General features: G+C 46.2%; 1 protein-coding gene across 1 annotated transcript in view; it reads left to right on the top strand.

The window, feature by feature from the left end:
* Nucleotides 1-24,326, top strand: part of LOC146975759 (uncharacterized) — a 26,040-nt gene extending 1,714 nt beyond the window's left edge. The window contains exons 3-27 of the mRNA XM_085796649.1: nt 469-792; nt 1,336-1,473; nt 1,753-1,989; nt 2,103-2,207; nt 3,326-3,851; nt 3,905-4,939; nt 7,622-7,827; nt 7,927-8,522; nt 8,923-9,061; nt 10,118-10,220; nt 11,295-11,434; nt 11,541-11,713; nt 13,360-13,482; nt 13,584-13,665; nt 13,848-13,946; nt 14,063-14,180; nt 20,119-20,249; nt 20,348-20,520; nt 22,628-22,753; nt 22,858-22,939; nt 23,207-23,305; nt 23,423-23,554; nt 23,671-23,752; nt 23,874-24,014; nt 24,106-24,326. Coding sequence (XP_085652775.1) covers nt 469-792; nt 1,336-1,473; nt 1,753-1,989; nt 2,103-2,207; nt 3,326-3,851; nt 3,905-4,939; nt 7,622-7,827; nt 7,927-8,522; nt 8,923-9,061; nt 10,118-10,220; nt 11,295-11,434; nt 11,541-11,713; nt 13,360-13,482; nt 13,584-13,665; nt 13,848-13,946; nt 14,063-14,180; nt 20,119-20,249; nt 20,348-20,520; nt 22,628-22,753; nt 22,858-22,939; nt 23,207-23,305; nt 23,423-23,554; nt 23,671-23,752; nt 23,874-24,014; nt 24,106-24,284 — 5,289 coding nt within the window. The 3' untranslated portion in view covers nt 24,285-24,326. The remainder of the gene's footprint in view (nt 1-468; nt 793-1,335; nt 1,474-1,752; nt 1,990-2,102; nt 2,208-3,325; nt 3,852-3,904; nt 4,940-7,621; nt 7,828-7,926; nt 8,523-8,922; nt 9,062-10,117; nt 10,221-11,294; nt 11,435-11,540; nt 11,714-13,359; nt 13,483-13,583; nt 13,666-13,847; nt 13,947-14,062; nt 14,181-20,118; nt 20,250-20,347; nt 20,521-22,627; nt 22,754-22,857; nt 22,940-23,206; nt 23,306-23,422; nt 23,555-23,670; nt 23,753-23,873; nt 24,015-24,105) is intronic.
* Nucleotides 24,327-25,396: the final 1,070 nt, after the last annotated feature.

A 25,396-nucleotide genomic window follows, 5' to 3' on the forward strand; every position in this document is an offset into this window, starting at 1 on the left:
TTCACCCAAATTCAAATTTCACTCATTATCAACTCACCCTCATGTCGACTAAGGGCTGGGAGAAGTTTCAGAGTCCTCCGTGCCTTCCCTGAGTTACAGCGGGGCTCCGCGCAGCACTGCATGTCCATATGACGGTAGCGAACGGAACTCACTTTTCTTCATCCAGCAGAGTCAGAAAACATGAAAAAAATAATAAAAAATAATAGTAGCAACTCATTTCCTTCATTTGAGAGTATCTTATAAAGAAAAACAGATTTGAAAAATATTAATGCCATAAATACTTAGAATCTGAAGTTTCTGAAACACAAAAGGAGCAATTTAGTTCTTTATTTTATTATATTGCATTCCATTGTCTCTAATGTGTGTTTACGTCATTCCTCACCTGTCGACCAGGTGACCTTCGTATGTTCTGCTGATGCTACCTACAAACACCATCTTGTAGATTAGCACACGCACCTTCACTCTCAGCAGATCCAGAGGAAAGAGCCGCGGAAGATCATCACCAGCATGTCGCTGAACGACGACGTGCAGCTGAACAAGGCGGAGAAGGCCCGGGAGCCCGAGGAGAGCAACTCGGAGCAGGCCAAGACCCAGGAACTGTTCAAGCGGATGAGCAGCATCCTCAACAATCTGAGGCCACAGACGTTCCAGAGGCTCATGAGGCAGGTGACAGGGCTGAGCATTGACACCGAGGAGAGGCTGAAGGGCGTCGTCGACCTCATCCATGAGAAGGCCATCTCCGAGCCAGACTTCTCAGTGGTCTACGTCAACATGTGCCGCTGCCTTATGGGGGTGAGTGGCGCCCGCACACACACCGAATAAAGACGTGTGAGAGCAAAGCTGTCTTGGGTGTTATCGTGATGTTACGCTTGACACCGTTTCGAGCATAATGAAGTGGAAGTGTCGAGAGGGTCGGTGCAAGCTCCACTCTCAGGCTGCCTCCAGTGTCAAGCCGCTTGGGACAGGAAGTGCACGCAAGAAACTTCAAAATAAAAGCATGTAGACATTTTTGTAGGAAACGGCTTTGGTTTATTTTTAATTAAACAACAATGTAACGCGAGTGTAATGTGAAGGAGGCAACCGTGCTTGAGCACACTTGGGTTCGGGGTAATGTGAGTGCAGACCAGCGGGGGACAGGGACAGGATCCTTATTTTCACCGGAAAAATATTGGCTAGTGGACATTCTGAAAAGTTCATTAAGGGTGCAGTCACACTAGGGCCTAATCAGTTTGTCCAATAATGTAAGACAGGAAATAAAGGAGCTGGCTAAAGTTCAGGAAGTAGTGGAGTTGTGCATGAAGCCTATTGAAACTAAATGTCCGTTTTCTTCCGCAGCTAAAAGTCCAAGTCCAAGATGAGCCGGGAGTCACTGTGAATTTCCGTAAGCTGCTGCTAAACCGATGCCAGGTGGAGTTTGAGAAGGACGACGAGATCTTCGAGAAGAAGCAGAAGGAGCTGGAGGGCGCCTCCTCGGTACGGTTTATTTATGATACAAACAACATTGCCACAGGAAATGGGAAAATGTGATGTATAGAAGACGTTTGCTGTTTTTGTCCCTGGTCAGGCTTTAGGTCGCGTCTTTTATTTAACGAAACCTGGGCTGGGCTGATGGTTCAGCTCAGCTGTGTGGCGGCCAGATGTCTCGAAGGAGCCACTGTGCTACGATTACTTTTTATATCCCAAAGTTTTTAGAGGTTTAAATACAAACCATCTCTCCTCTGCAATTTATGACATCTCTCTCTCTCCCTGCAGGAGGAGGAGAAGCAGCGGCTCATCGAGGAGCTGCAGGACGCCAAAGACAAGGCCAGGAGGCGCTCGCTGGGCAACATCAAGTTCATCGGCGAGCTGTTCAAGCTCAAGATGCTGACCGAGGCCATCGTGCACAACTGCATCGTGAAGCTGCTGAAAAACGAGGACGAGGAGTCTCTGGAGTGTCTGTGTGTGCTGCTGTCCACCATCGGCAAGGACCTGGACTTTGAGAAGGCCAAGGTACAAACACACACACGTGATTAAAGAGGGAATTAGTGTTTGAAATTAATGCTGATAAATGTGTAGTTGGATGGAGACAGAGTCACTCATCCAACCGTTGTCTGTCTCCTCAGCCTCGTATGGACCAGTACTTCAATAAGATGGAGAAGATCATAAAGGAGGAGAAGACCACGTCCACGATCCGCTTCAAGCTGCAGGATGTGTTGGATCTGCGACGGGTGAGTCTCTCACGTACACACAGAGGAAACTGCGTCACTACAAACATTAAAAACTCAAAATCTTTGCTGAAACCTGGTGTAGGTTATTAAAGATTTGAATATCCATTTGCTCAGACGATATTGGTTATGCTGTACTTTTTTCTGTGTCATTAGTAAATATAAAAACCTAATTATTTTGTAGTTACAGATTCTCGAATATGAAGATTTGCTGTTTTTCAAGTGGATATTTCATAACTTAATGCTATGGTCTACGATTTGAAAGATTGATCATTATTATTAACGCCATTTAGACGGTGGTTATGGCCTTGTAGTACGACCTACACAATGTGAAGAGCCAAAGGATGAAAAAAATATAGTAGTGGCTGCAGACCTGCAGAGAAATTGACCAATAGAAGCCATGCAGCCCAGATGGCACCTATTGGTCAATTTCTCTCTCATACCCTCCATCCAATCCCCTCGACTCCCTGTCGCCGCCATTAGCGGTGCCAAGCGAAGGAGGGAGGCGCAGGGTGCTGTGTGTCGGGGAGAGGAGCAGGGAGACTCGCAGTGTGCAGTTAGCAGAGCGACCCCGCTCAGGCTGCAGGGGCGGTGCTGATACAGCCGAGTTTATGTTGAACAGGTAATCTTTGGTTCTTCTTCATAATATTCACTCGGTGTCTCGCTATGGGATGCAGCCTCATGCAGCCCTGATAGAAGCACTTATCTCAATCCGCCAATCCTGACTGGCCGGTGGAAGGTGTTCATCCGCGTCACACACAGTAGTCCCACCTACTATAAATAGTGTGTGCGGATAACGCCCCCTCAATTCAAAACCTCTTCTCACCTTGAGAGCTTATCTCACATTGGAGCTTCATTAGTTTAACTGTCCACAAGACGGATCTTGCTAGCTTCCGTCACCGGACGCTAGTGTTTCTCCAGTGTCTATCTTTCTGTCCGTTCACACCAGACCGGACCGGTAGATTTTTCTTTTCCAGCCCCTCCAAGGTGGATTTTTTCTCTCGACTCCCCTCCACGGACGCTCGAGTCGGTCGAGCTAGCTAGCACGCCAGCTACTCTCCTCGACCCCCACTAACACACCAGTTAGCAACGGTCCCCCCTTTTTCCCGCGCGCACTCCAGCTCGTCTGCGAAATGGCAACCGCTAAAGACCCTCACGCCAGAGGAGACTCTCGACCCTGTGGCTGCGGGAACAAAATCTCGGGGAAAGACACCCACCCGGTGTGTAGTACCTGTCTGGGGGTTGACCATGCCAGGTTAGCCCTCGAGATTCCCGGGTCCTGTGGAAACTGCAAAGTGTTCACAGTGAAGAGCCTCAGGCGCAGGCTAGCCCGCCAAGTTAGCCTCGCTGACCGTGACCCGTTTCTCCCCACCGCTGACCAAGGCTCAGCCGCGGAGGAAGACGTGGACATGTCTCAGGAAGTCCCGGAGACCGACTTCGACTGGGCCACCCAGTGCGAGCAGCTCCAGGTCCCCCCGTTTACAGAGGAAGACGTGCTGGAGATCGGCCTTGCGGAGGATGACGACTATGCCTCGTTCCTCATATCAGAGGACGAGGAGGAAGACGACATCTTCGTGGCCCCAGCCCCGGCTGAAAGAATAAAGACCGAAAGCATTGTCCCAACCTACCACCAGGGAGGAAGGCGGGGTGAGCTCTCCAGCTCCCTCCCTCCATGTGGACCTGCTCGAAACGTGCGGCAGAGAAGCTGGAGGTCCCCTGGCCGGTTGCAATAGCGGAGCCCACCCGGTCCCGCTATGAAGGCAAGCGGCTCCCCCTGGCCCGTAGCGCGGTGAAACAGCTTCTCCCTGTCTTCCCCAAGTTGCTGGGCGAGCTGTCCAAAACTTGGAGTAGCTGCCCGTACAGCAACAGGAGCCCCATCCCGGGAGCAGCATCCCTCGACTGCGAGGGGATGGAAGCCCAGGGTCTCCTCTCGATGCCTCCGGTGGAAGCCCCCGTAGCTGCGCATCTCTGCCCGGGCAGCACGAGCCAGCTATCCGCGTCCTCCTCCAGGCGTCCGACGCTGCCCACGAAGCCCGAGCGGTTCCAGTCTGCACTGGCCGAGAGGGCGTACAAGGCAGCCGCCTTCTCGGCCAGGGCTCTCAGCGCTCTCTCCATCCTCACTGCCTACCAGGAAGAGCTGTTTGGGGCGTCTGCTAACGAGCAGGACCCCGACGCGTGGGAGGAAATAGCGGTGATCGTCATTCAGGAGCGAACGAGATGGCTCAGCCTCGCTAACCTGTCTGACAGGGAGCGGGACGACATACTCGACATGCCAATCGTCCCGGAGGGCATCTTCGGCTCTGCATTGGCCACGATGCAGCAGAGGTGCGAGGCGAAGAAAAAGGACAACAAAGCCCTGAAACTTTGCCTTCCCCGCAGAGCACCCACGCCTTCACCACTGGTGCAGCGCAAACCGTTTGCTGCTGCTTCCCAGCCGCCGCATTTCAGGATCCCGAAGCGGCAGCAACAGCCCGGCCCGCGCCCCCCCCCCCCCGCCGAGGACGGAGCCGGGAGCCGGCTGGCACTGAAAACCTCCCGCCCCGACCACAGTCCCACCGCCGCCCCCGAACGCCGCGGCCTCGGTCCCCCAGGCGAGAAAGAAAAAGAGAGCGGCCTGACAGCCTTCCTCTCTCCGGGAACATCCTGTTGTTCCCCGTTGGCTTGTTCGTGTGCGTCCCGCGCCGCCGCTGCCCACTTCAAAGCCGGTTCGCGAGAGGGGAGACATCGCCTCGGAGGTTTGCGCTGTTGCGCCCCGAGGGAAATGTCCACAAGCACACACACACACACGTTCCCAAAAATGTGAAAATAAAAAGAAATCTGTCACAGCCAGGCCACGAGCCAAGGGTGCAGATAACAAAAAAAGCCAAAACAAACAAAACAAAACAAACAAACAAAAATATCCTGTCTATGAGCAGTGTGGTCACCGAGCCCTCTGCAGCTCTGCCCCGGGGATCGGAATCACCGTTCCCGCGGAGCAAAGTGACAGGCCCGGCTGTCCCTGCGGTGCCCACTCACGCATACGCAGTACAGCTCGGGGATTGTTTCCCCGCTCTACCGCAAGAGGGCGCCACAGCACCGCTGCTGGGACCTCCTGTGATGGAGCAGGGACTGCATTATGCTTCTCCGCTTTCCCTCAAACAGGAAAATTGGAAAGCAATCGCAGCTTCACCGTGGGTGTTTCGCACAATTTCCCGGGGATACAAGCTCCAATTCGCCGCTGTTCCTCCCCGTTTCTCCGGCGTAATACAGTCACAAGCACAGGGGGAATCAGCTCGAGTCTTACAGGAGGAAATCCTCTCTCTGTTAGAAAAAAGAGCAATTTCTGTCGTATCTCCCGCACAGAGTCTGTCAGGTCTTAACTCCAGATACTTCCTCGTCCCCAAACGGGGGGGGGAGAGGAATCCGCCCTATTCTGGACCTGCGGGCTCTGAACAAATTTCTGCGGAAATACAAATTCAGGATGCTGACACACGCAGCACTGCTGCGTCTAGTAAGACCGAACGACTGGTTTTCGTCCGTGGATCTGAAAGACGCATATTTTTTTTTTTTTTTTAATCCCACCACCACCCCCCCTAATGGGGACATTTTTTTTTTGTCTTTCTTTCTTTCTCTCTCTCTTTTTTTTTTTTCTTTCTTTTTTTTTTCATTCTAAGAAAAGAAAAAATACACAATAATCAGGTGGCAGTAACATAAAAACCCATCAGCACCATAAAACATAACGGAGGACAAAATACAAAACAACAAAACAAACAAACAACAAAAAAAAGGAACCTACATTAACAGCATAAAATAATCAAAACATATAATCATTAAGTGCATACTACATATTTTACACGCACCATTAATTCATAACATAACTCAATAAATAAAGGATTAATTAATTCACTCTACAGCCACCATAAAAGCAACGACAACAATCCCAAAAACAAAAACATACAAAACAATGAACTATATTGAATCTTCATCCCAAGTTTTTGTTATTGCGAGGCTTTCCCATCTTTTTCTCTCTTTGTTAGTAAATAATGATGTTTAATAAATGATATAAAATATCTCAAATTAAGCTCTCCTTGATTTTTAAAAACAAAAGCTTTCCCAAGCAGAACAACAGTATTTAACAGCATATGTTGTTCTTCATGAAAACCCCAAATAATATTAATTGGAGATAATAACAAAACAAGTCCTTGGTCACATAACCAAATAGCCACATAATGCCAAAAAAGAGCAACTTCTGGACAATACCAAAATAAGTGCATAATGTCTTCTTCCTCATCCCCACAAAATCTACATTTATCATTGTCTGTTATTCTCCATATTTTAAGCATCTTCCTTGTTGGTAATATCTTATAGAATATTTTTAACTGAAACATCCATAAATATGTGGAACAAGAAGATTTGTACATATTTTTAAATAAATCCAACCAAGGAAGTGGGGTATCAAAAATACTTTCCCAATGTGCTTGAAAATAATATGGTTGGGCGGCTATATTTTTAGAATACATAAAAAACCTATACATGTCAAAATTAATCTTCTTCTGCCCCAACCATTTAGAATTCTTAATATGAGGGCAGCATACTCTTAAATCTTCCGGATGTTTCTCTATCTTTGATTTCCAGGATGAAGAAATTGTGGAAAGTAACTGCATATAGTTAAATTCTGAACACACATCTCCATATTTAAAAATGAAAGATTCAAAAGTAAGGAATTTTCCTTCATTATTCAATAAATCATTTACAAAATAAATATGCTTATTTAACAATCTTTGCCAGCACACAGACAAAGACGCGTATTTCCACATTCCCATTTACCCCCCTCACAGACAATATCTCCGATTCGCCTTTCAGGGGGTGTGCTACGAATACCTTGTTCTTCCATTCGGCCTGTCTCTCAGCCCGAGGGTTTTCGTACGGTGCACAGAGGCAGCCGTCTCCCCGCTCAGACGCCGGGGCATACGGCTGGCCACATATTTGGACGACTGGCTCCTGTTGGCACAGTCAGAACAGGAGGCCATGGTTCACACACACATTGTGACAAAACATCTAATGGATTTGGGCTTTGTGATAAGAAGAGAAGAGCCAACTCTCTCCCACACAGGAGATAATCTTTCTGGGTTTATCCCTGCGCTCCGTGCCATTCACAGCTCGCCTCTCGGAGGAGAGAGTGAAAACTTTCAAAGCTTGCCTCGCGCACTTCCATCGACACAGGTCCGTCCAGTTCAGACTGTGTCTTCGGCTACTGGGTCTGATGGCCTCAGCCATCCTCGTGATCCGTCTTGGCCGCCTTCACATGCGGGAATTTCAGCGCTGGGTCGCTTCACTCAGGCTAGATCCCGTGCGTCATGGCGCACGGTGGATAACGGTCACGGCGGATTGCGTGACGGCTCTGCGCCACTGGCGGGCTCCATCTTTCCTGTCTCAAGGGGTGTCAATGGGCACTGTCTCGTCCAGGAAAGTGGTCACCATGGATGCCAGCCTATCCGGCTGGGGTGGTATTTACGAGGGCAGGTCTGTGAGAGGACGCTGGAGCCAGGCTCTCCAACGTCTTCACATAAACTTTCTCGAGCTCTCGGCTGTGTTTCTGTCTCTGAAACACTTCCTCCCGTTCCTCTCGGGCCATCACGTCCTGGTGAGGACGGACAACACAACGACAGTAGCGTATATAAACCGTCAAGGCGGGTTGCGCTCTCGTTTGTTGCACACTCTGGCACACAAACTGATCCTCTAGAGTAGTGTGCACTTTCTCTCCCTGAGGGCGACTCACATCCCGGGGACCCTGAACGCAGGTGCCGACCTGCTGTCCAGGGGCGCGCCGATGTACGGGGAATGGATGCTACACCCGCAGGTCTTGGAGCAGATATGGGCGCGCTACGGGCGCGCCAGGATAGATCTGTTTGCGTGCAGAGAAAACGCTCAGTGCGAGCTGTTCTTCTCTCTGCGCACTCTGAACGCTCCCCTGGGCGTAGACGCGCTAGCGCACGCTTGGCCGCACGAGCTGCTCTATGCGTTTCCCCCACTGGCCCTGATACCCCCCACTCTCGCCAGAGTGAGGGAACACAGCCACAAGCTGATCCTGATAGCTCCACACTGGCCAGCGGTGCACTGGCTGGCGGAGATATATCGGATGCTGTGCGCCCAGCCTTGGCAGCTGGGACTTGCTGTCGCAGGGAAGGGGGACGGTGTTCCACCCGCACCCGGAGCGACTGCAACTGTGGGCCTGGCCCGTGAGTGGCTCAATCTGACCACTGCCGGGCTCCCTCAGAGTGTGGTTAACACTATCCAAAACGCCAGGGCTCCCTCCACTAGGTCTCTGTACGACTCTAAGTGGGGAGTGTTTGAGCGGTGGTGTCTTGAATGGGACCACACCCCCTTTCAGTGTTCTGTGCCAGTGATACTGTCGTTTTTACAGGACCTGATTGATAAAGGAAGAGCCTTTTCCACGGTTAAGGTTTATCTGGCGGCTATAGCGGCTTGCCATATAGGATTTGGGGACAAATCAGCAGGGCAACACCCTTTGAGGGGCGCGTGCAGGCTTCTCCCTGTCTCCAGACCACTATTGCCTCCATGGGATCTAGCGGTGGTTTTGGAGGGGCTTAAAGGCCCCCCATTTGAGCCATTGCTGGGAGCGAGTCTCAAACACCTGTCCCTTAAGACAGTGCTGTTACTGGCTCTCGCCTCTGCAAAGCGAGTGAGTGATATCCATGCGCTCTCTGTGTGCACTCAGTTTGCCCCGGGGGAATACGCGTATGGTTCTGAAACCCAACCCGGTCTTTGTACCTAAGGTGGTGGGTTCATGGTCCCCGATTGAGCTCGCAGCGTTCACCGCTCCTCCAGGTGAGCCGGGAGCAAACATGCTGTGTCCGGTTCGAGCTGTGCGCTCTTATATGAACAGGACACAGAGCATCAGGAAGAATAATCAGCTCTTTGTCTCCTGGGCTGAACACCGAAAGGGACAGCCAGTCACAAAGCAGCGCCTCGCCCACTGGGTGGTGGAGGCTATAGCTTTGGCATATAAGAGCAGAGGTCTGCAGCCACCGGCGGGTTTGCGCGCGCACTCTACCCGTGGGATGGCCGCGTCCTGGGCTTTATTTAGGGGAGTGTCTGTGCAGGACATTTGTTCAGCAGCGAGTTGGTCCTCGCCTCTGACTTTTGTTCGGTTCTACATGCTTGACGTGTCAGGGCCATGCATGGCTAGCGCGGTCCTGGAGTCTTAACTGGAACCCAGGGACCCTCCCCACTGGCCGGTACCTGTTCGATAAACTGTCTGGCAATACGGGAGCTACCATATCCCATAGCGAGACACCGAGTGAATATTATGAAGAAGAACGTTTGGTTATCAAACATAACCTCAGTTCTTAGAATAATATGAGCGAGGTGTCTCGCCAGACGACCCTTCTTGCTGGGCGGTGAGAAGAGGTTTGCTTATTGAATTGAGGGGGCGTTATCCGCACACACTATTTATAGTAGGTGGGACTACTGTGTGTGACGCGGATGAACACCTTCCACCGGCCAATCAGGATTGGCGGATTGAGATAAGTGCTTCTATCAGGGCTGCAGGAGGCTGCATCCCATAGCGAGACACCTTGCTCATATTATTCTAAGAACTGAGGTTATGTTTGATAACCAAACGTTTTATTGTGGAAGTTGTGATGGTGAATCCGACATTTTGCTCCGAAATCAAAGCTGGCGCCGTGTTTGGTTTCTGCTGGCAGGCTTGTTGCTCTGCTCTGCTGAAGGGGGGTGTGTCGTTAGGAGGGCCATAGCTATCGTAGACCATAGCTTTAAGGTGGGATCAGGCTCTAGTTTTTTGTTAGTTCCTTATTAATTAATAAATAGAAAGAATAAGGGATATTTTAAATTTCTATTTTACATAAATGTGTATAAACTCCTCCTCACCTCTGTCCACTCCCTCCTCTCAGAAAAACTGGGTTTCCCTGCCCGCCCCCGGGGGCATTGACCCCTGGGAAAGCTTGGGGGAGAAGAGGAGGAGCATCGGCACCAGCACCAAACCTGCAGATTCTGGTAGGTTCCCCCGCACAGAAAAAAAAAAAATCCACATCATCTGGGCTGATAGTGAAGTCTCTTTCCTACTGGTCTCACTTCTCTCATCTTTAAAAAAAAAAATACTACGCTTTAAACACCCCAAAGCTTAGAAAATACTTAGTGTCAGCAAGCAAGTGAGTAAAGGCAGGCCTACATTGTACGATTTTGTCGTCCCAGATGAGTCGCAGCATAATTTACATAATCGTAGAGAGATCGCGGGGTCGTGAGCATTTATCGGGACGCATAATTAGTGAGGCTCTGTGTCACGTCCCGATGTCCTAAAGACGAGTCGCCGACCTCCCGACAAATTTCTGGCATGCCAGAAAATTTCTCGTCGTGACGGACAATGTATGGGGTCCTACGTCACGATTCTGCACATACGACAAGTTTTTGCCCCCAAAAGTCTCCACACTGTTCAAAATCACATTACATCCCATCTCTACACCGCACATTTGGACACACACACACACACACACACACACACACACCAGCTTCTGCAACCAACTTCTGGCCCACAATCTCCGTTTGCGCTTGGCGGCTTTTTTCTTTTCATCGCACAGAAAAGCACAAACAAAAAGCGCGACAGCCATTCTCCGCTATAGGAACCAATGTCAATTTGAGGTTTTTAATCAAGCAATTATAGAGCAGCACAAATCTCAGTGGCATCGCCTGAGCGATTAATCACTCAGTCGTCCGTTTGCATTGACTTCATATGTAAACTTGTCGCCAGAGACAAAAATAAAAGGTCCGGTGTGAACGCACCTTAACGTTGCGAGGCAGAGTTGTTTTCGAAGCAAATGAAGAGACTGCACTCGACGGGAACGCACATCAGCAGTTTTGTATGAATTTACCTCGAAAACGAGTCCCCTCTCGCAACGTTCCATTATTATCTCATAGCGTGGTGAATGTGCAGGTCACAACTTGTCCACAAGATTTTTTAATCTGAATATAATTAATTTTAGACAAACTATAAAACATTTAACTACACAAAATAACTTAAATTCAGATTTCCAGGAGAGGTTTTAACATCTTTGTTAATGCGTGTGTGTGCAGCGAAGCGTGCAGGGAAGCGAGAGACGACCGCCACCCGTCCACCCCCACAGACCCCCACCAAGTTGGCCTTGACAGAAGAGGATCTGGACAAGAAGTCCATGGCCATCATCTGGAAGTACCTGCATACCAAAAACATGAAGGTGCGACCAGCCAAGCAACCACGACAACATACAACACAAGGAGGCCGAGGCTGAGGATCAATATTTTAACAATTTCTAACCTGCTGTGTCGGTGTGTTTCCTGCAGGAGGCGCTGCAGTGCGTGCAGGAGATGAACAGCAACCAGCTGCTCTTCATTTTTGTGCGAAACGGTCTGAAGTTGACGCTGGAGCGCAACGCCATCGCCCGCGAGCACATGGGCCTGCTGCTGTACCAGCTGCTGAAGACCGGCACGCTGCCCACGCAGCAGTACTACAAAGGGTCAGTGTCATTGCTACTAACAAAAGAAAAAAAAAACAGAGGAGAAAGAGAGATGAAGACCATAGCAAATTATGTCCTGTGTGACTATTTGAGAGCTTTAAGTTTGATGTTTACAACAGCAGGATTTGGAAAAGAAAGATTTAGCTTTTGAGATAATAATAGGCTACTTTATTGCAAAGCTTCTTTCACTGCCTTCACATACACGATATCTTTCCAATCTCTTTGCATCTTTGTGCCTTTTCATATACCCAAAATTGTATTTATTTATTTATCTTTCATTTATTTTATTTCTTTTTCAGTCTCTCATACATAGAGACCCTAATTTAGTAGAACCTCAGTTAGTCTGTCTGTCTGTTTTCATTCATTTTTGTTGTTTACTTTGTGAGTATATACTTGAACTTGAAAAAATAACCGCACTCGGCGGACTCACCCTCTTTTGCAGTCAGAATACAGAAAGAAGAAAGGTGACCCTGCAATCTCTCTGTCTCATCTCCTGGAACGTTCGCACCCTCACGGATTCTGATACGTCAAAACAACTCACCCTCATCTTGGAGTGTGTATCAGACACTGGGTGGACGGAGGACTTTTTAACCTTCGGCGGTTGAAAGCCTGAACAAAGACATCTGAAACATACATTTCAGAACTCCAGTATGGCGACGACAACTGTTCCCCAGCCTCTTCTTCTGCTGATCTACACGAGTCCACTGATGCTTTTGTGGAAGCATATGAGAGTGCAGGCCTGGAGGTCAATGTTGGAAAGACAAAAGTCCTGCCACAACCCGACCCTGTATCCTCTCCAGCCTTTTGACATCTTCATCCATGGCAAATCAGATGAACAGGTCCCAAGATTCTGCTATCTTGGGTCTATGATCAACAACACTAGCGATAGTGGCAACGACATAAACAACCGGATCCGCTCTATCCATCAAGCTTTCGGCAAGCTCTACCACCGCGTCTTTTCTCAACACGGCCTGTCCATAAGATTAGCGTCTACAGAGCTGTTGTAATCCCAACCCTCCTCTATGGGTCAGAGAGCTGGACTCTCTATCGAAAGAACATCAGGACCCTGGAGAGGTTTCACCAGCAAAAGCTGTGGGAAATCTTAGGAATCAGCTGGGAAGAACGCATCACAAACAACGAGGTTCTAACTTGCGCTGGCCTCCCAAGCGTGGAGGCTCTCACCGCCAAGACCAGGCTGCCCGGTTTCCTCGGCCATTTACGCCGCAGGAAAGACTCATCCCTCCCCAAACAGACTCTGTACGGGGAACTGGCTCATGGTTCGAGGCCGATAGGTGGGCCAATAAGACGGTTGAAGGACCAGCTCAAGCTGCTTCTCAAAAGGTCTCAGATTCCTGTGGACAAATGGGAGGACCTTGCAGCGACCCGCTCATTCTGGCGTGGCACAATTACCAATGGTGTCCAGAAACTTTTCCAGTGTTTCCCATGCATAGACCAATGTGTGGCGCTGCGCCACAGAATCAAGACCACCACGCCACAAATTTATTCCGTCGGACAATCCGCTACGGCCACAGTCTCCCTGTAAACCTGTGGGAAACAGTGTGTTTCCATATGTTTGTGTTCTCCATCTGCAACTTTTTAATTTTCTAGAATCTTTGAATAAAACTTTGAAACTTGTGTTTCCTCAGGCTTCAAGAAATCCTGGAGGTGTCTGAGGACATGGCGATCGACCCCCACATGTGGCTCTACCTGGCCGAGCTGATCACCCCCATGCTCCTGGAGGGAGGAATCCCCATGGGAGAACTCTTCAGGTGAGTCGTCGGCACCATGGAGGGAATCTGTCAGAGGAGTTGTTTTTTTTTAGGTTTTTTAACTTGTTTGTATCTTCTTCTTTGTTTTCTTTTGTCTCTAGGGAGATCTCTAAGCCTCTGGTCCCTCTGAGAAAAGCTGGAGTCCTGCTAGTCCACATCCTGACCATACTCTGCAAAGGAATGGTGAGAGCTGTCATCGATTATCAGCAATTATCTATCAAATCAAGCTTATTTTTAAAGTTATAAAGCCCATTTACTTTACCCTTTAGGCCATGTGTATTGTATTACTTGAACTAAGATGAAGTGTGATGATGATGATTTAAATAAACAAATAAATAAAAAACTGTGTGTGTGTCCTCCATCAGAGCCATAAGAAGGCGGGCACAATGTGGAGGGAGGCCGGCCTCCGGTGGAAAGACTTCCTGCCCGAGGACGTAGACGTCGACAAATTTGTGACAGAACAGGTGAGAGGTCGTCGCCTGAGAGACGAGCTGGGTGTTCTCCAGTGAGCAGCAGTAACGAGAGGCGTTAACCAACAGATTACAGATTAGTTTCTCTCTCTCTCTCTCTCTCTGTGCAGAATGTGGAGTTCACGCTCGGCGAGCAGCGCGGCTCGGCCGACCCCGTCCGCTGGGTGGCGAGTATGACGGACGACCGAGACCGGGGCAGCAGAGAGAGAGCGAGGAGCAAAGAGAACGGTAGGAGGAGAGGAAATGAAGGAATTTAAAATTTATGTTTGTAACAACCTCAAATAATCTGAATATAATTTATTTTAGACAAACCTAAACAAACCTCATTTACGATATAGCCGAGATGAAACACAGAACATATAAAGACGGAAGACAAAACAATTGAGACATACATAAATATTCAGACATAACAAACATACATAAGCATAACTTGAATACATAAGTGTAGTTAAAAGCAGGAGCAGTTAGAGGTAAAATATGATGTAACTATGGATTTAAATTGCCCTATTGGTAAAAAGTGAGGTAAGTTTCAGATGATTTTGCATAGAGTTCCAGGTCGAAGGTGCAGAGTAAGAAAAACTAGTCTTTCCAAGGTAGGAGTTGACAGAGGGAACCTGCAGTGTGAGCCAGTCTTTTGAGCGTGTGCGATGGGAACCTCCATTAAAAGATACTAGCGAGTTAATATACGATGGTAAACAGGGGCGGATTGGCCATAGGGAGTACCGGGAGTTTTCCCGGTGGGCCGGTCACTAATGGGCCAATAGGCGGCCGTTTTTTATTTATTTATTTAACTTTTTTTTCCGCCACGCCTCGCCTTGCATATTGTAACTCTCCCGGCCCAGGGAGAGAGACATGCATCGGCTCGGCCCACAGTGCTCAGCTGCAGACACAGCAGAGAGGTGACGATTGGCCTAGTGGCTTGTCTACCTGGCCCAATGGCCCTATGAGAGGCTACAGAGGCCCAGGAGTCCCACCCACGCATGTTCTAGACCCCCCTTCGTCCAATCACTTTTAATGATGAGGAGTCACGATGAGAGAGAGCGAGAGAGAGAAAAAAACAACACACCAGCGCACAGAAAAGAAAAGTAAAAAAAAACGCAAAGGCGGCGCGGAAAAATGGAGGAAAGTAACAGAAAAAGAAAAGCTCTAGCAGCACAGACTGCTAAAAGTACAACAATTGACCCTTCGCGTAAGCCCCGCCCCCTTGGTTACTGTTGCTACGGCGGGCAAGCTTTCACTCCCAGCCATGCTCCTGGCAGTATTTGGTATCGATTTCAAAGGAAATATCAGCAAATTTCTGGATAAACTGTTCTGAGATAATAGAAAGAAGAAGTCCCAAAGATCATTCATAGTTTTCAGTGACGTGACTCGCGCAGGAGGATAAAACATCTGTTCAACGACACGACTGGACAATGTACAGAGCAGCAGTAAGGACCGGTAATTTTACCGTCTATCAACCCACGAAGACTTACGTCATCTCACTGGTCATGAAACGTTGTCAAACTGCAAGTTTTGGGGCGATTGTGAACCACATACAGCTTTCGCTGCTGTTTTGTTTTCTCCCACCGCTGTATCAGTCAGTGAAAGCAGTCCCTGCATGGAGGATCCCTCGCCTAAAAGCCCAGGTAAACGCGGTAAAAGTACAGCTGTCATTTCGGAGGTGAACATATGGTTATCCCCATATTTACACTTGCTCAAGTCGAAAAAAAAGTCCGCTCGTATCTGAACATCTCTATATTGCTGCTGCCGCCGCCGCCACCGCCGTAATAGCAGCAGCAACAACAACATCCTTCTCTACAAACAAATGTTTTTCGTCCTAGTCTCAAAATGTGTCCACAAAAGCAAACGTAATGACTCACTGCGGAAAGCTTGCCAGGCCTATAGTTACGGTTGCTAACGTAGGATTGGACAATAGCCGTTTGTGGGAGGAGTTGGCGAAGGGTCAATTACGCAGATGTTTGCTGCAGGGGCCGCCTGGCCTGGCCAGGGCTAGAAGCACCGATGCTGCAGCTTCAGCAGCAGGTCCTTCACGTGAGTCCGAAGAGAGTGAGGCATTACCAGTGCCCTTATGGTGCAGGAGGAGGCTGAAAAAATAAGTGTTGAGGAGACTCTCCACCATGTGAAGGAGGTAGTGATAACCGTGTTAAGCAGGTATGTACTTTCCAGAATGGTGTGGATAAACATTCATTAAAATACTGTAAATGGTCCAAAAGTTGCTATGAACGTTACTTGACATAATAAATAGCTATAGCTAATAACTCTGATGGTGTGGTGTGTTACAGCTAAATCTAGTTATCTAAAGTATTGGAAAACAATAACTATATTCATATACTATCCTGATTAATTGATTAGTTGCTTTTATTAAAGTGCCCTCACTCAAATTTGGTCATGAAGGACATTGAGCTAACAACTTAACAACTATGTATGCTTTCCATATTTTTTCAGTCAGTGTTTATGGTTTATTGTCCTTTCAACAGTTTAACATTATACAGTTCAAATTAATAAAACACAGATTAACTACTGTTACAGTAAAACATCATTCTGCATACATATTATTCATGATGCAGTACACAAATTACAAGTATTTCTTGTCATGCTTCATTGTCTATACATGATGTTGAGCTGTACTGTCTTTTTAAGATAAAATTTGTTTGTCCATTTTTCAGATCATTGTACTATTGTTTTCCATACTTTAGCCAACTAGCCAAAGTTCTGATTGCTTGCAGACTCATTATGTGCATGTAATCTTATTCCACACTATTCCTCTACTTTGTTGTATATTGTATATCGTTTAGTAGTGGTGTTATTAACCTGTTCACGCAGGCCCCCTAGTGGTTGGGATGCCGGCGTCCCAAATCAATAACACATGAACGGCATCCTTAATATAACGAAAAGTAGGCATGGTGTAATGAAAACTCCACCACAGACCTTTTAAGGACACTTTCGAAGGTGATTTAAACATATATGTACCATCTGTACACCTCTTCTTTCACCACCAAAAAATCGTTTACTGTCATATAAACAAAAGCAAAGAACAAAAATGCAGTTTTTACCCCATTAAAGGTTTAAACAAGCCTGCTCACTCAACACAAACAAACCCGGAAGTCATTTTCGAGTGCAGAAAAAGATGGACATTTGTCAATGATAGACCCACTAAAACACTGAATAAAATTACAAGCTTACCCTCTATTTAAAGCTGAAGATGTGGTCGAAAAGAATCCATTGCTCGATTTAATCCATCGTGACCAGATAATCCACACAACTCCGCAGTTCTATTACTACTCGCATTCTCCGTCAGACTGCGCAGCTGACATCGCCTGTCAATCAAAGTCACGGGGGTGAAAACTTTTTGGTCCAATAGCAGAGACTCTAAGGTGTGACCTGATGTATAATGATCCCTGATTGGGCAAAGCTTAAGCCTGCACCCAGCTGGTTCATGTGGTTCCCTCTCCCCCTAGTGTCAACAAGAAAGCAATACAAGTTCGCCACAAAAAGTGTGTTTTTACTGCCCCAAGTTTAATTAAAATAATAATAAAAGACAAAATGAACTATTTCAAATGTCCTTGTTAATTTAAGCCATCACTGATGGTTGTGGGATGTTTACTTCTGGAGTTATAAAGGAAAATAACAATATAATGCAGGCGAAAATAGGTAAATTCATGTTTGGATGGGTTTTGGACACTAAATATTCATCCCCATTAATTAAATTTTCAAATGGCATTTTACTTATGTAACTGGTGTTCCTAAAAACCATCAAGTGTGTGATTGGCCCCAATAGGTTATCTGTTGGGGGAACAAAAACTCACTAAAATCTTGCAGTGTGCATTTTAGCCAAATTGGACAATTTTGGACTGGTTTTGCACACTGTACATCGCCAAGGGACACTGTTTGGAAAAACTCTGTAGTGCCTCAGTAGTTTTACCTATCAACCTAAGATTTGGTACACATGTGGACAGGGAGTGTGTGAACCATATATGTAAAATTCAACCTGTTTTATAATTAGGATTTTGATATATCACCTTTTCACCAAAAATTTCAAACTCGTTTTAAATTTTTTTTAAAAAAAAAATAGTAATTTCAGAAGCCCATTTTTTTATGGAATGACTCAATACAATATTTTATACATATAGATGTAAAGGGACAAAGGTTGTCTTTCATTTAAGCCATAAACCATAGTTGTGGGATTAGTACTTCTGTGGTTATAAAGCTTTAATTGCAGTGATACAAAAACAGGCGGAAATTGCCAAAAATGGCCTCTGCATGAGCTTTGTGTGTTTGTATGTACATCAACGATAGTGGGTCGGTCTGGACCAAAAAGTCCAGGGCCAAATTTTTGTCCCAGTCCACCCCTGATGGTAAAAGACCAGTGAGAGCTTTAAAAAATAAATAAAATCCAGTGTCGATCACGCCTGGTAGATAGTGAGGGCCATCCAACTTTGGAATACAAGTCACAGTCATGAGTGTTGTAGCTGTCACCAGTAATGAACCTCAGGGCTGAATGATAAACGGTGTCAAGTGGATGTAAAGTTGTAGCTGATGCATGCTTATACAAGATGTCTCCATAGTAGTGTTGTCACGATACCAACATTTTGGTACCGGTATCGGTACCAACATGTTTTTCGATACTTTTTGGTACTTTTCCAAATAAAAAGAGAACACAAAAAATGTCATTATTGGCTTTATTTTAATCGAAAATCTTAGAACTATAACATATGTACCAGTAAATAATCACTAAATCAGTTACTGCTGCTGCAGGATTAAATTTCCATCTATATTATTCTGAACTCTTCCTAAATTAAAACATTAGTGGCCTGTTTAAAAATTAATATCAACTTTTCTTTGCATTATTTGAGGTCTGAACGGGGGGGGATATACTTTAGCGCCGCAGCGAGGAATTAGCGCGATATAGCGCATTTAGCGTGCGCCCCTGTCTGTGTATCTATGTGCAGGCAGAGATCAAAGATGGTGTTTTAAATAACCATGCTAGCGTTTCACCAACTCTCATCTCCGCCAGTCAGCCTCTCAAACTGCCGCCTCGCTCGCGTGCGGGCGCACCGCACGTAGACACATGTGAGAAAAATTTTTTTTTTGAAATTTTTTTTAATTTATTTATTTATTTTTCTGTGAGAGACTGTGGCGGGCCCTAACGAGACTGTGGCGGGCCGCCACAGTCTCTTTAATTAATGGGAAACACTGAATGGATCTGCACATATCCAACCAAGTTTTGCAGACAAGACTATTGTTTATTAGACACAACTTAATGGACAAAGCGGGAGCAAAGAAAACATCAGCCGAGGCCGCGAGTGCATAATCAGGGTGCGTCTCCACCGAACAACCCTACTCCATAGTCTAAGACTGACATAAAAGTTGCCTCGATAAGTTTCTTCCTGCAGTGAAAAGGAAAGGATGATTTGTTTCTGTAGAAAAAGCCTATTTTTTGTCTTAGTTTAATTAGATACATGATGTTTGAAGGTGATTTTGTCGTCGATCCAAAGTCCAAGATATTTATATTCAGAAACCTTTTCAATAGTTGTATCATTAATAGTGGAGATGATTTGCATATTGTAAGTGATGTTTTTTGATTTAGTCAAGAGCATAGATTTTGTTTTACCTGCATTAAGAACCAGTTTGTGATTATTGAGAGCAACTTGTAAGTCAGTGAAACGGTGCTGAAGAGCTTCAATAGCAGAGGGTACAGAGTCAGACATGGAATACAAAATGGTGTCATCCGCATAAAGGTGAATGTTACAGCCAGTGACAGTAGTTACAATGTCATTAATATATAGTGAAAATAAAACAGGGCCACGGATTGACCCTTGGGGTAACTTTGGAACCATTTAAAAGTAATGTCATCGAGGCTGATGTTGAGAAGTTTGGTTAGGAGTAGTTTGTGTCAACTGGGTCGAAGGCTTTTGAAAGGTCAATAAAGAGAGCAGCACAGTGTTTCTTTTTATCTAAGGCTAAGCTAGGGTGATATAATTTAGGACAAGAGTTGCAGCGGTAGAGGTACTATGTTTTTCTTGGAAGCCAGATTGGTGAGTGCTCAGGACAGAGTGCACAGAAATAAATTTTTTAAGTTGATTATTTAACTACATGAAATAAGATTACATTAGATTTCCAGGAGAGGTTTTAATGTGTGTGTGTCTGTGTGTTTGTGTGGCAGCAGCCATGAAGCGGGAGACAACCGCCACCCCCCCCCCCACACAGACCCCCACCAAGCCGGCCTTGACAGAAGAGGAACTAGAAAAGAAGTCCACGGCCATCATCGAGGAGTACCTGCATATCAACGACATGAAGGTGCGCCATCGTCTTCTGATAATCCTCATGTGAGGAGGATCAATATTTTAACAATTTGTAACTTAAATCGCCCCGCTGTGTCGGTGTATTTCCTGCAGGAGACGCTACAGTTTGTGCAGGAGATGAACAGCACCCAGCTGCTCTTCGTGTTTGTGCGAAACGGCCTGGAGTCGACGCTGGAGCGCAGCACCATCGCCCGCGAGCACATGGGCCTGCTGCTGCACCAGCTGCTGAAGACCGGCACGCTGTCCACGCAGCAGTACTACAAAGGGTCAGTGTCATTGGTGCTAACACAAGAAAAGAAAGAGAGAGAAACAAAGCCCTGAGGGAATTATCTCTCGTGTGATAATTTGATAGCTTTAAAGGGAAAGTTCAACATTTTGGCAAATTGGCCCATTGCCATAATCCCTATAGTCATAGTAGTAGGTTCGTTACCTTTAATTGTTGGTGCAAGCTATTTTTAGAACGGCGGAGCAGAGCAGCGAGCTGCTTAGAGCTACGAGCAAACTCATCAAATACACAAACCAACAACTCCAAAACGCTCTGGTGGACAAGTTGTGAGCTGCACATTCACCACGCTATGAGATAATAACAGAACGTTATGAGACAGAGTTGTTTGCGAGGCAAATGCAGACTGCTTGCCGAAAAACTGCCCCTGACGGGAACGCGCATCAGTGGTTTTGCATAAATTTGCCTCAAAAACAAGTTTGTCTTGTAATGTCGTGTTTCGTTTTGTGTGTGTAAAGTTGTAAGGTAATGGTATTGTAGCGGCCCACTTGGAATTACCACACGTGACGCAGAGCGCTTCGACTGGTGTTACTTTAATTCTCTCCTCTTTTCACCTTCTGACACCATGACACCGTGAATACTATGAAAATGGACAGAAATACAAATGCCATAATACCAGATTTCAGTGAATAATATATAGAAATCATGTTCACATTTTTAAACTTAAACAAATACATTTTAGTAAACTTAAATAATGAATATTACATGAAATTACCCTTTTTAAATTGCTACGAGTTACAGCTTTTATTTAAATGAAAATAATGACATTTTCTCTTTGTTTTAAATTAAATAAATCACTCTCTTTTACAATGAATACACCATTAGTCTCCTCCTACCTCCTTCTGCTTCCAAGGGCACTAAGTTTGAGCACAACCTGCTAGCAGCCTGTCTTCCACACACACCTTGCGGTAACAGTCCTTACACAAAAAACACAATGACACAAAAACACGGAGCGAACTGCAATGAAATAACCTTTCATAGGTTTCAATACAGGCGACGACATGTTAATAGTTCATTTGTATGTTTTACCAACTCTGGAATAACGTGAGCAGCATGTCGTTCTGCTGAGACGGGAGCAGGAAGTCTAGCGTCGGCATAACAGGAAGTAACAAAATGAGAGTGGGTTCTTCAAAATAAAGCACAAAAAAAACGTAAAGTGGCAGAACTGCATAGATTATCATAGACAAGATTAACTGCCATTTACAGGTATTATTAATGATGTTTTTATGTTTGTTTGTTCTTTGACAGAAAGTACGTGCAATAAGGAAGTGTAGTTAATAAAAGTTGGGTTAAAAGTCAAAAAGTCTTTCTTTCTACCCTTCTATCTACCTCTTTCTATCTATCCATCCCCCTCTCTTTCTTTCTTCATTTCTATCCCCTTTCTCTGTCTTTTTACTTCTTTCTTTCTTTCTTTCTTTCTTTCTTTCTTTCTACCCTTCTCTATCTATCCACTTCTTTCTATCTATCCATCCCCCTCTCTCTGTCTCTCTTTCTTTCTTTCTTTCTTTCTTTCTTTCTTTCTTTCTTTCTTTCTCTGTCTTTTTAATTATTTCTTTCTACCCCCTTTCTTTCTTTTTACTTCCTTATTTCTTTCTTTCTTTCCTTCTCTCTCTTTCTTTATTTCTTTCTACCCTCTGTCTTTTTTTCTCTCTTTTTCTACTTTTTTCTTTCTGTCTTTTTCTTTCTTTCTTTCTTTCTTTCTTTCTTTCTTTCTTTCTTTCTTTCTTTCTTTCTTTCTTTCTTTCTACCCCTCTCTGTCTGTCGTTTTCTTTCTTTCTTTCTTTCACCCATAGAAAGACATTCATCTCTCAGCCTTCAAGTTTTATGTTTTAGCCTTAGCCTTTTTCAACATTGCCTCAGCAGGTCAGCTGCTTTCAGCATTCACACGTATTTCCTGCAGGAGATGCTTTCTTTTTCTAGCTAATTTTTATTGTTTACTTTGTGAGTGCATATATAAAACAATACATTTTTTTGCAGAAGCTGAGATGTTTCCGTGTGTCTGTGTCACTCTGTTTCCTTCTCCATCTGTTTAGCAACTTTGAACCTTTTCTTGAATCCTTAAATAAACATTGAAACTCGTGTTTCTTCAGGTTTCAAGAAATCCTGGAGGTGGCTGAGGACATGGCGATCGACATCCCCCACATCTGGCTCTACCTGGCCGAGCTGATCACCCCCATGCTCCTGGAGGGAGGAATCCCCATGGGAGAACTCTTCAGGTGAGTCGTCGGCACCACGGAGGGAAAAATCTGTCAGAGGAGATTGTTTTTTTTTAAACGTTTTTTAACTTGTTTGTTTCTTCTTCTTTGTATTTTGTCTCCAGGGAGATTTCTAAGCCTCTAGTCCCTCTAGGAAAAGCCGGAGTCCTGCTGGTTCACATCCTGACCTTACTCTGCAAAGGAATGGTGAGAGCTGTCATCAATTATCAGCAATTATCTGTCAAATCAAGCTTATTTTTAAATGTATAAAGCCCATTTACAACAACCAGGATTGTACAGTAATATACAATGAAAATCACACAACATAGAAAAGGCGTCTTTTTGGTCAGGATGGCCTTTCGGCCATGTGTATTGTATTACTTGAACTAAGATGAAGTGTGTTGATGATGATTTAAATTTGACATGCCTGAAATAAACAAATAAATAAAAAACTTTGTGTGTGTCCTCCATCAGAGCCATAAGAAGGCGGGCACAATGTGGAGGGAGGCCGGCCTCCGGTGGAAAGACTTCCTGCCTGAGGACGTAGACGTCGACAAATTTGTGACAAAACAGGTGAGAGGTCGTCGCCTGAGAGACGAGCTGTGTGTTTTCTAGTGAGCAACGGTAACGAGGTCGTTAACGAACAGATTACAGATTGTTACGGCTCTCTCTCTCTCTCTGTGTCTGCAGAAAGTGGAGTTCACGCTCTGCGACGAGTCGGAGAAGAGCAAGAAGGAGCTGAGCTCTGCAGAGCTGAGCAAACATCTGGACCGGCTGATCCATGACAAGTCCGACAACCAGAGGATCTTTGACTGGGTCGAGGTTCGTGTCCCCGCCGCCTCTGGCTCGTCCACCTCATCGGCCTGACGGAGGAGCAGGTCTCACTGTTGTGTTGTTGTGTCCAGCTGTAAAACAGATGTGTTTCTGTGTGTGTGTAGGCCAACCTGGACGAGCAGCAGACGTCCTCCAACATGTTCGTCCGAGCTCTGATGACGAGCATCTGCCAGTCGGCCATCATCTGTGAGTCGAGCTGTGGCCGTCACTTTCATCGTTAAAACACTGTAAACGTAACGTCCCAGCTCACAGGCTGAACCAGCAGAGTCTTGTTCAATAAAGTTTTTCCCGACGTTTCCCTGTGCAGGTAAGAACCCCTACAGGGTGGACGGCGAGCAGGTGAAGCAGAGAGCCAAGCTGCTGCAGAAATACCTGAAGGACGAGCAGAAGGAGCTGCAGGCGCTCTACGCCCTGCAGGCCCTCATGGTGCAGATGGAGCAACCTGCCTGTGAGTAGCGGCCCACATGATGTGTGTCACAACTTTAAATGTTGTTATGAAACACACTTCCTGTCTCTCTCTCTCCCCTCGCCCCCGTCAGATCTGCTGCGGATGTTCTTTGACGTGTTTTACGACAACGACATAATCAAAGAGGAGGTCTTCTTCAAGTGGGAGTCAAGCAAAGACCCCGCCGAGCAGTGGGGCAAAGGAGTCGCCCTCAAGTCCGTCACCGCCTTCTTCACGTGGCTTCGCGTGGCCGAGGATGAGTCCGACAGCTAGGCCCCTCCCACCACCTTAAACCCCCCCGCTCAAGCCCCTCCAACCTCCCTTCACCCCTACACCACCACCCTCCTCCCCCCTGTTGACCCCCAGAGACCTGCTGCCTGGGAGACGAGGCGGGAGCTCGGAGAGCTAAGAAAAAAATCAAATGGGAGAGATTGTATCATGGATTGAATATTCAATGATGTTATTTTTCTTTTTGGTTTCATTTTTTGTTTTTCCTTTGTGCAACCGACTGTCTTTTTTTTTTTAAACAGGATTAAAGAGAGAGAATAGATACAAAGAGAGAGGATGATGCTGAGAAGTTGCGAGCCGTGGGAGTCGATGCCGTTTTCTTCAGTTTTTTTATTTTTCCCTTTTCCGTTGTGGTTTTTTTTTTTTGGGAGGTTTATCGTTTTCAGATGGATCTCCTCCCTAAATTTTTCCTCAATTGACACCAAACTTGCTTGAGAGCATCTTCACGGAGTGTTCCCACCAAACGTGATGACGCCTCGTCGCGCGTCGCAGTTTAGTTAAAGACGGTTTATAGCCTAAATAGACTATCTTTGGTTTAGTTTAGTTTATTATTCAGATCCCCATTAGCTGCAGCAAAGCCACAGCTATTCAGTGTTGCTTTTCCGGTGCTGTTATAAACGTTTCTGGTTTGGAGATTCGTACCTGAAAGCACGTTATCACTGCTGTTTTCAACCAGCGGGCGCTGTGAGCCGGCCGCCCCATCCCAAAGCACTCAACAGGCGGTCAGTCACACAGTAGTGTCACGGAGCTGTCTCCGCTGCGGCCAGAGACCCACACCGCTGTTCCTCTCCCATCTACAGGGAGAGGAACAGTGCAGCGACGGTGGTTATCTCTGCCATGGTCGACGAGAGAATGAAATAGTATATCGTGAAGGATTAGAACGTGTGGACGATTTGCCAAAGTGCAGAGATCGTAGGATCGTCTGGGGCACATTCTATAAATTGCAGTTCTATGTTGATGCACCGACGCACCAGACGTATTACGTCGTCAACCTGACCGACCAATCATAGCTAATTACAGGCAGTGACGAGCTTTCTTACTTGCCTCTTTGTTTGTGTGTGTAGGTTAGCTGCATGGAGAACCTGGTCCTTTGCAAA

Source organism: Trachurus japonicus, chromosome 13 (genome assembly GCF_045865225.1).
Source record: "Trachurus japonicus isolate A0001 chromosome 13, Traja_1.0".
NCBI classification, from domain to species: Eukaryota; Metazoa; Chordata; class Actinopteri; order Carangiformes; family Carangidae; genus Trachurus; species Trachurus japonicus.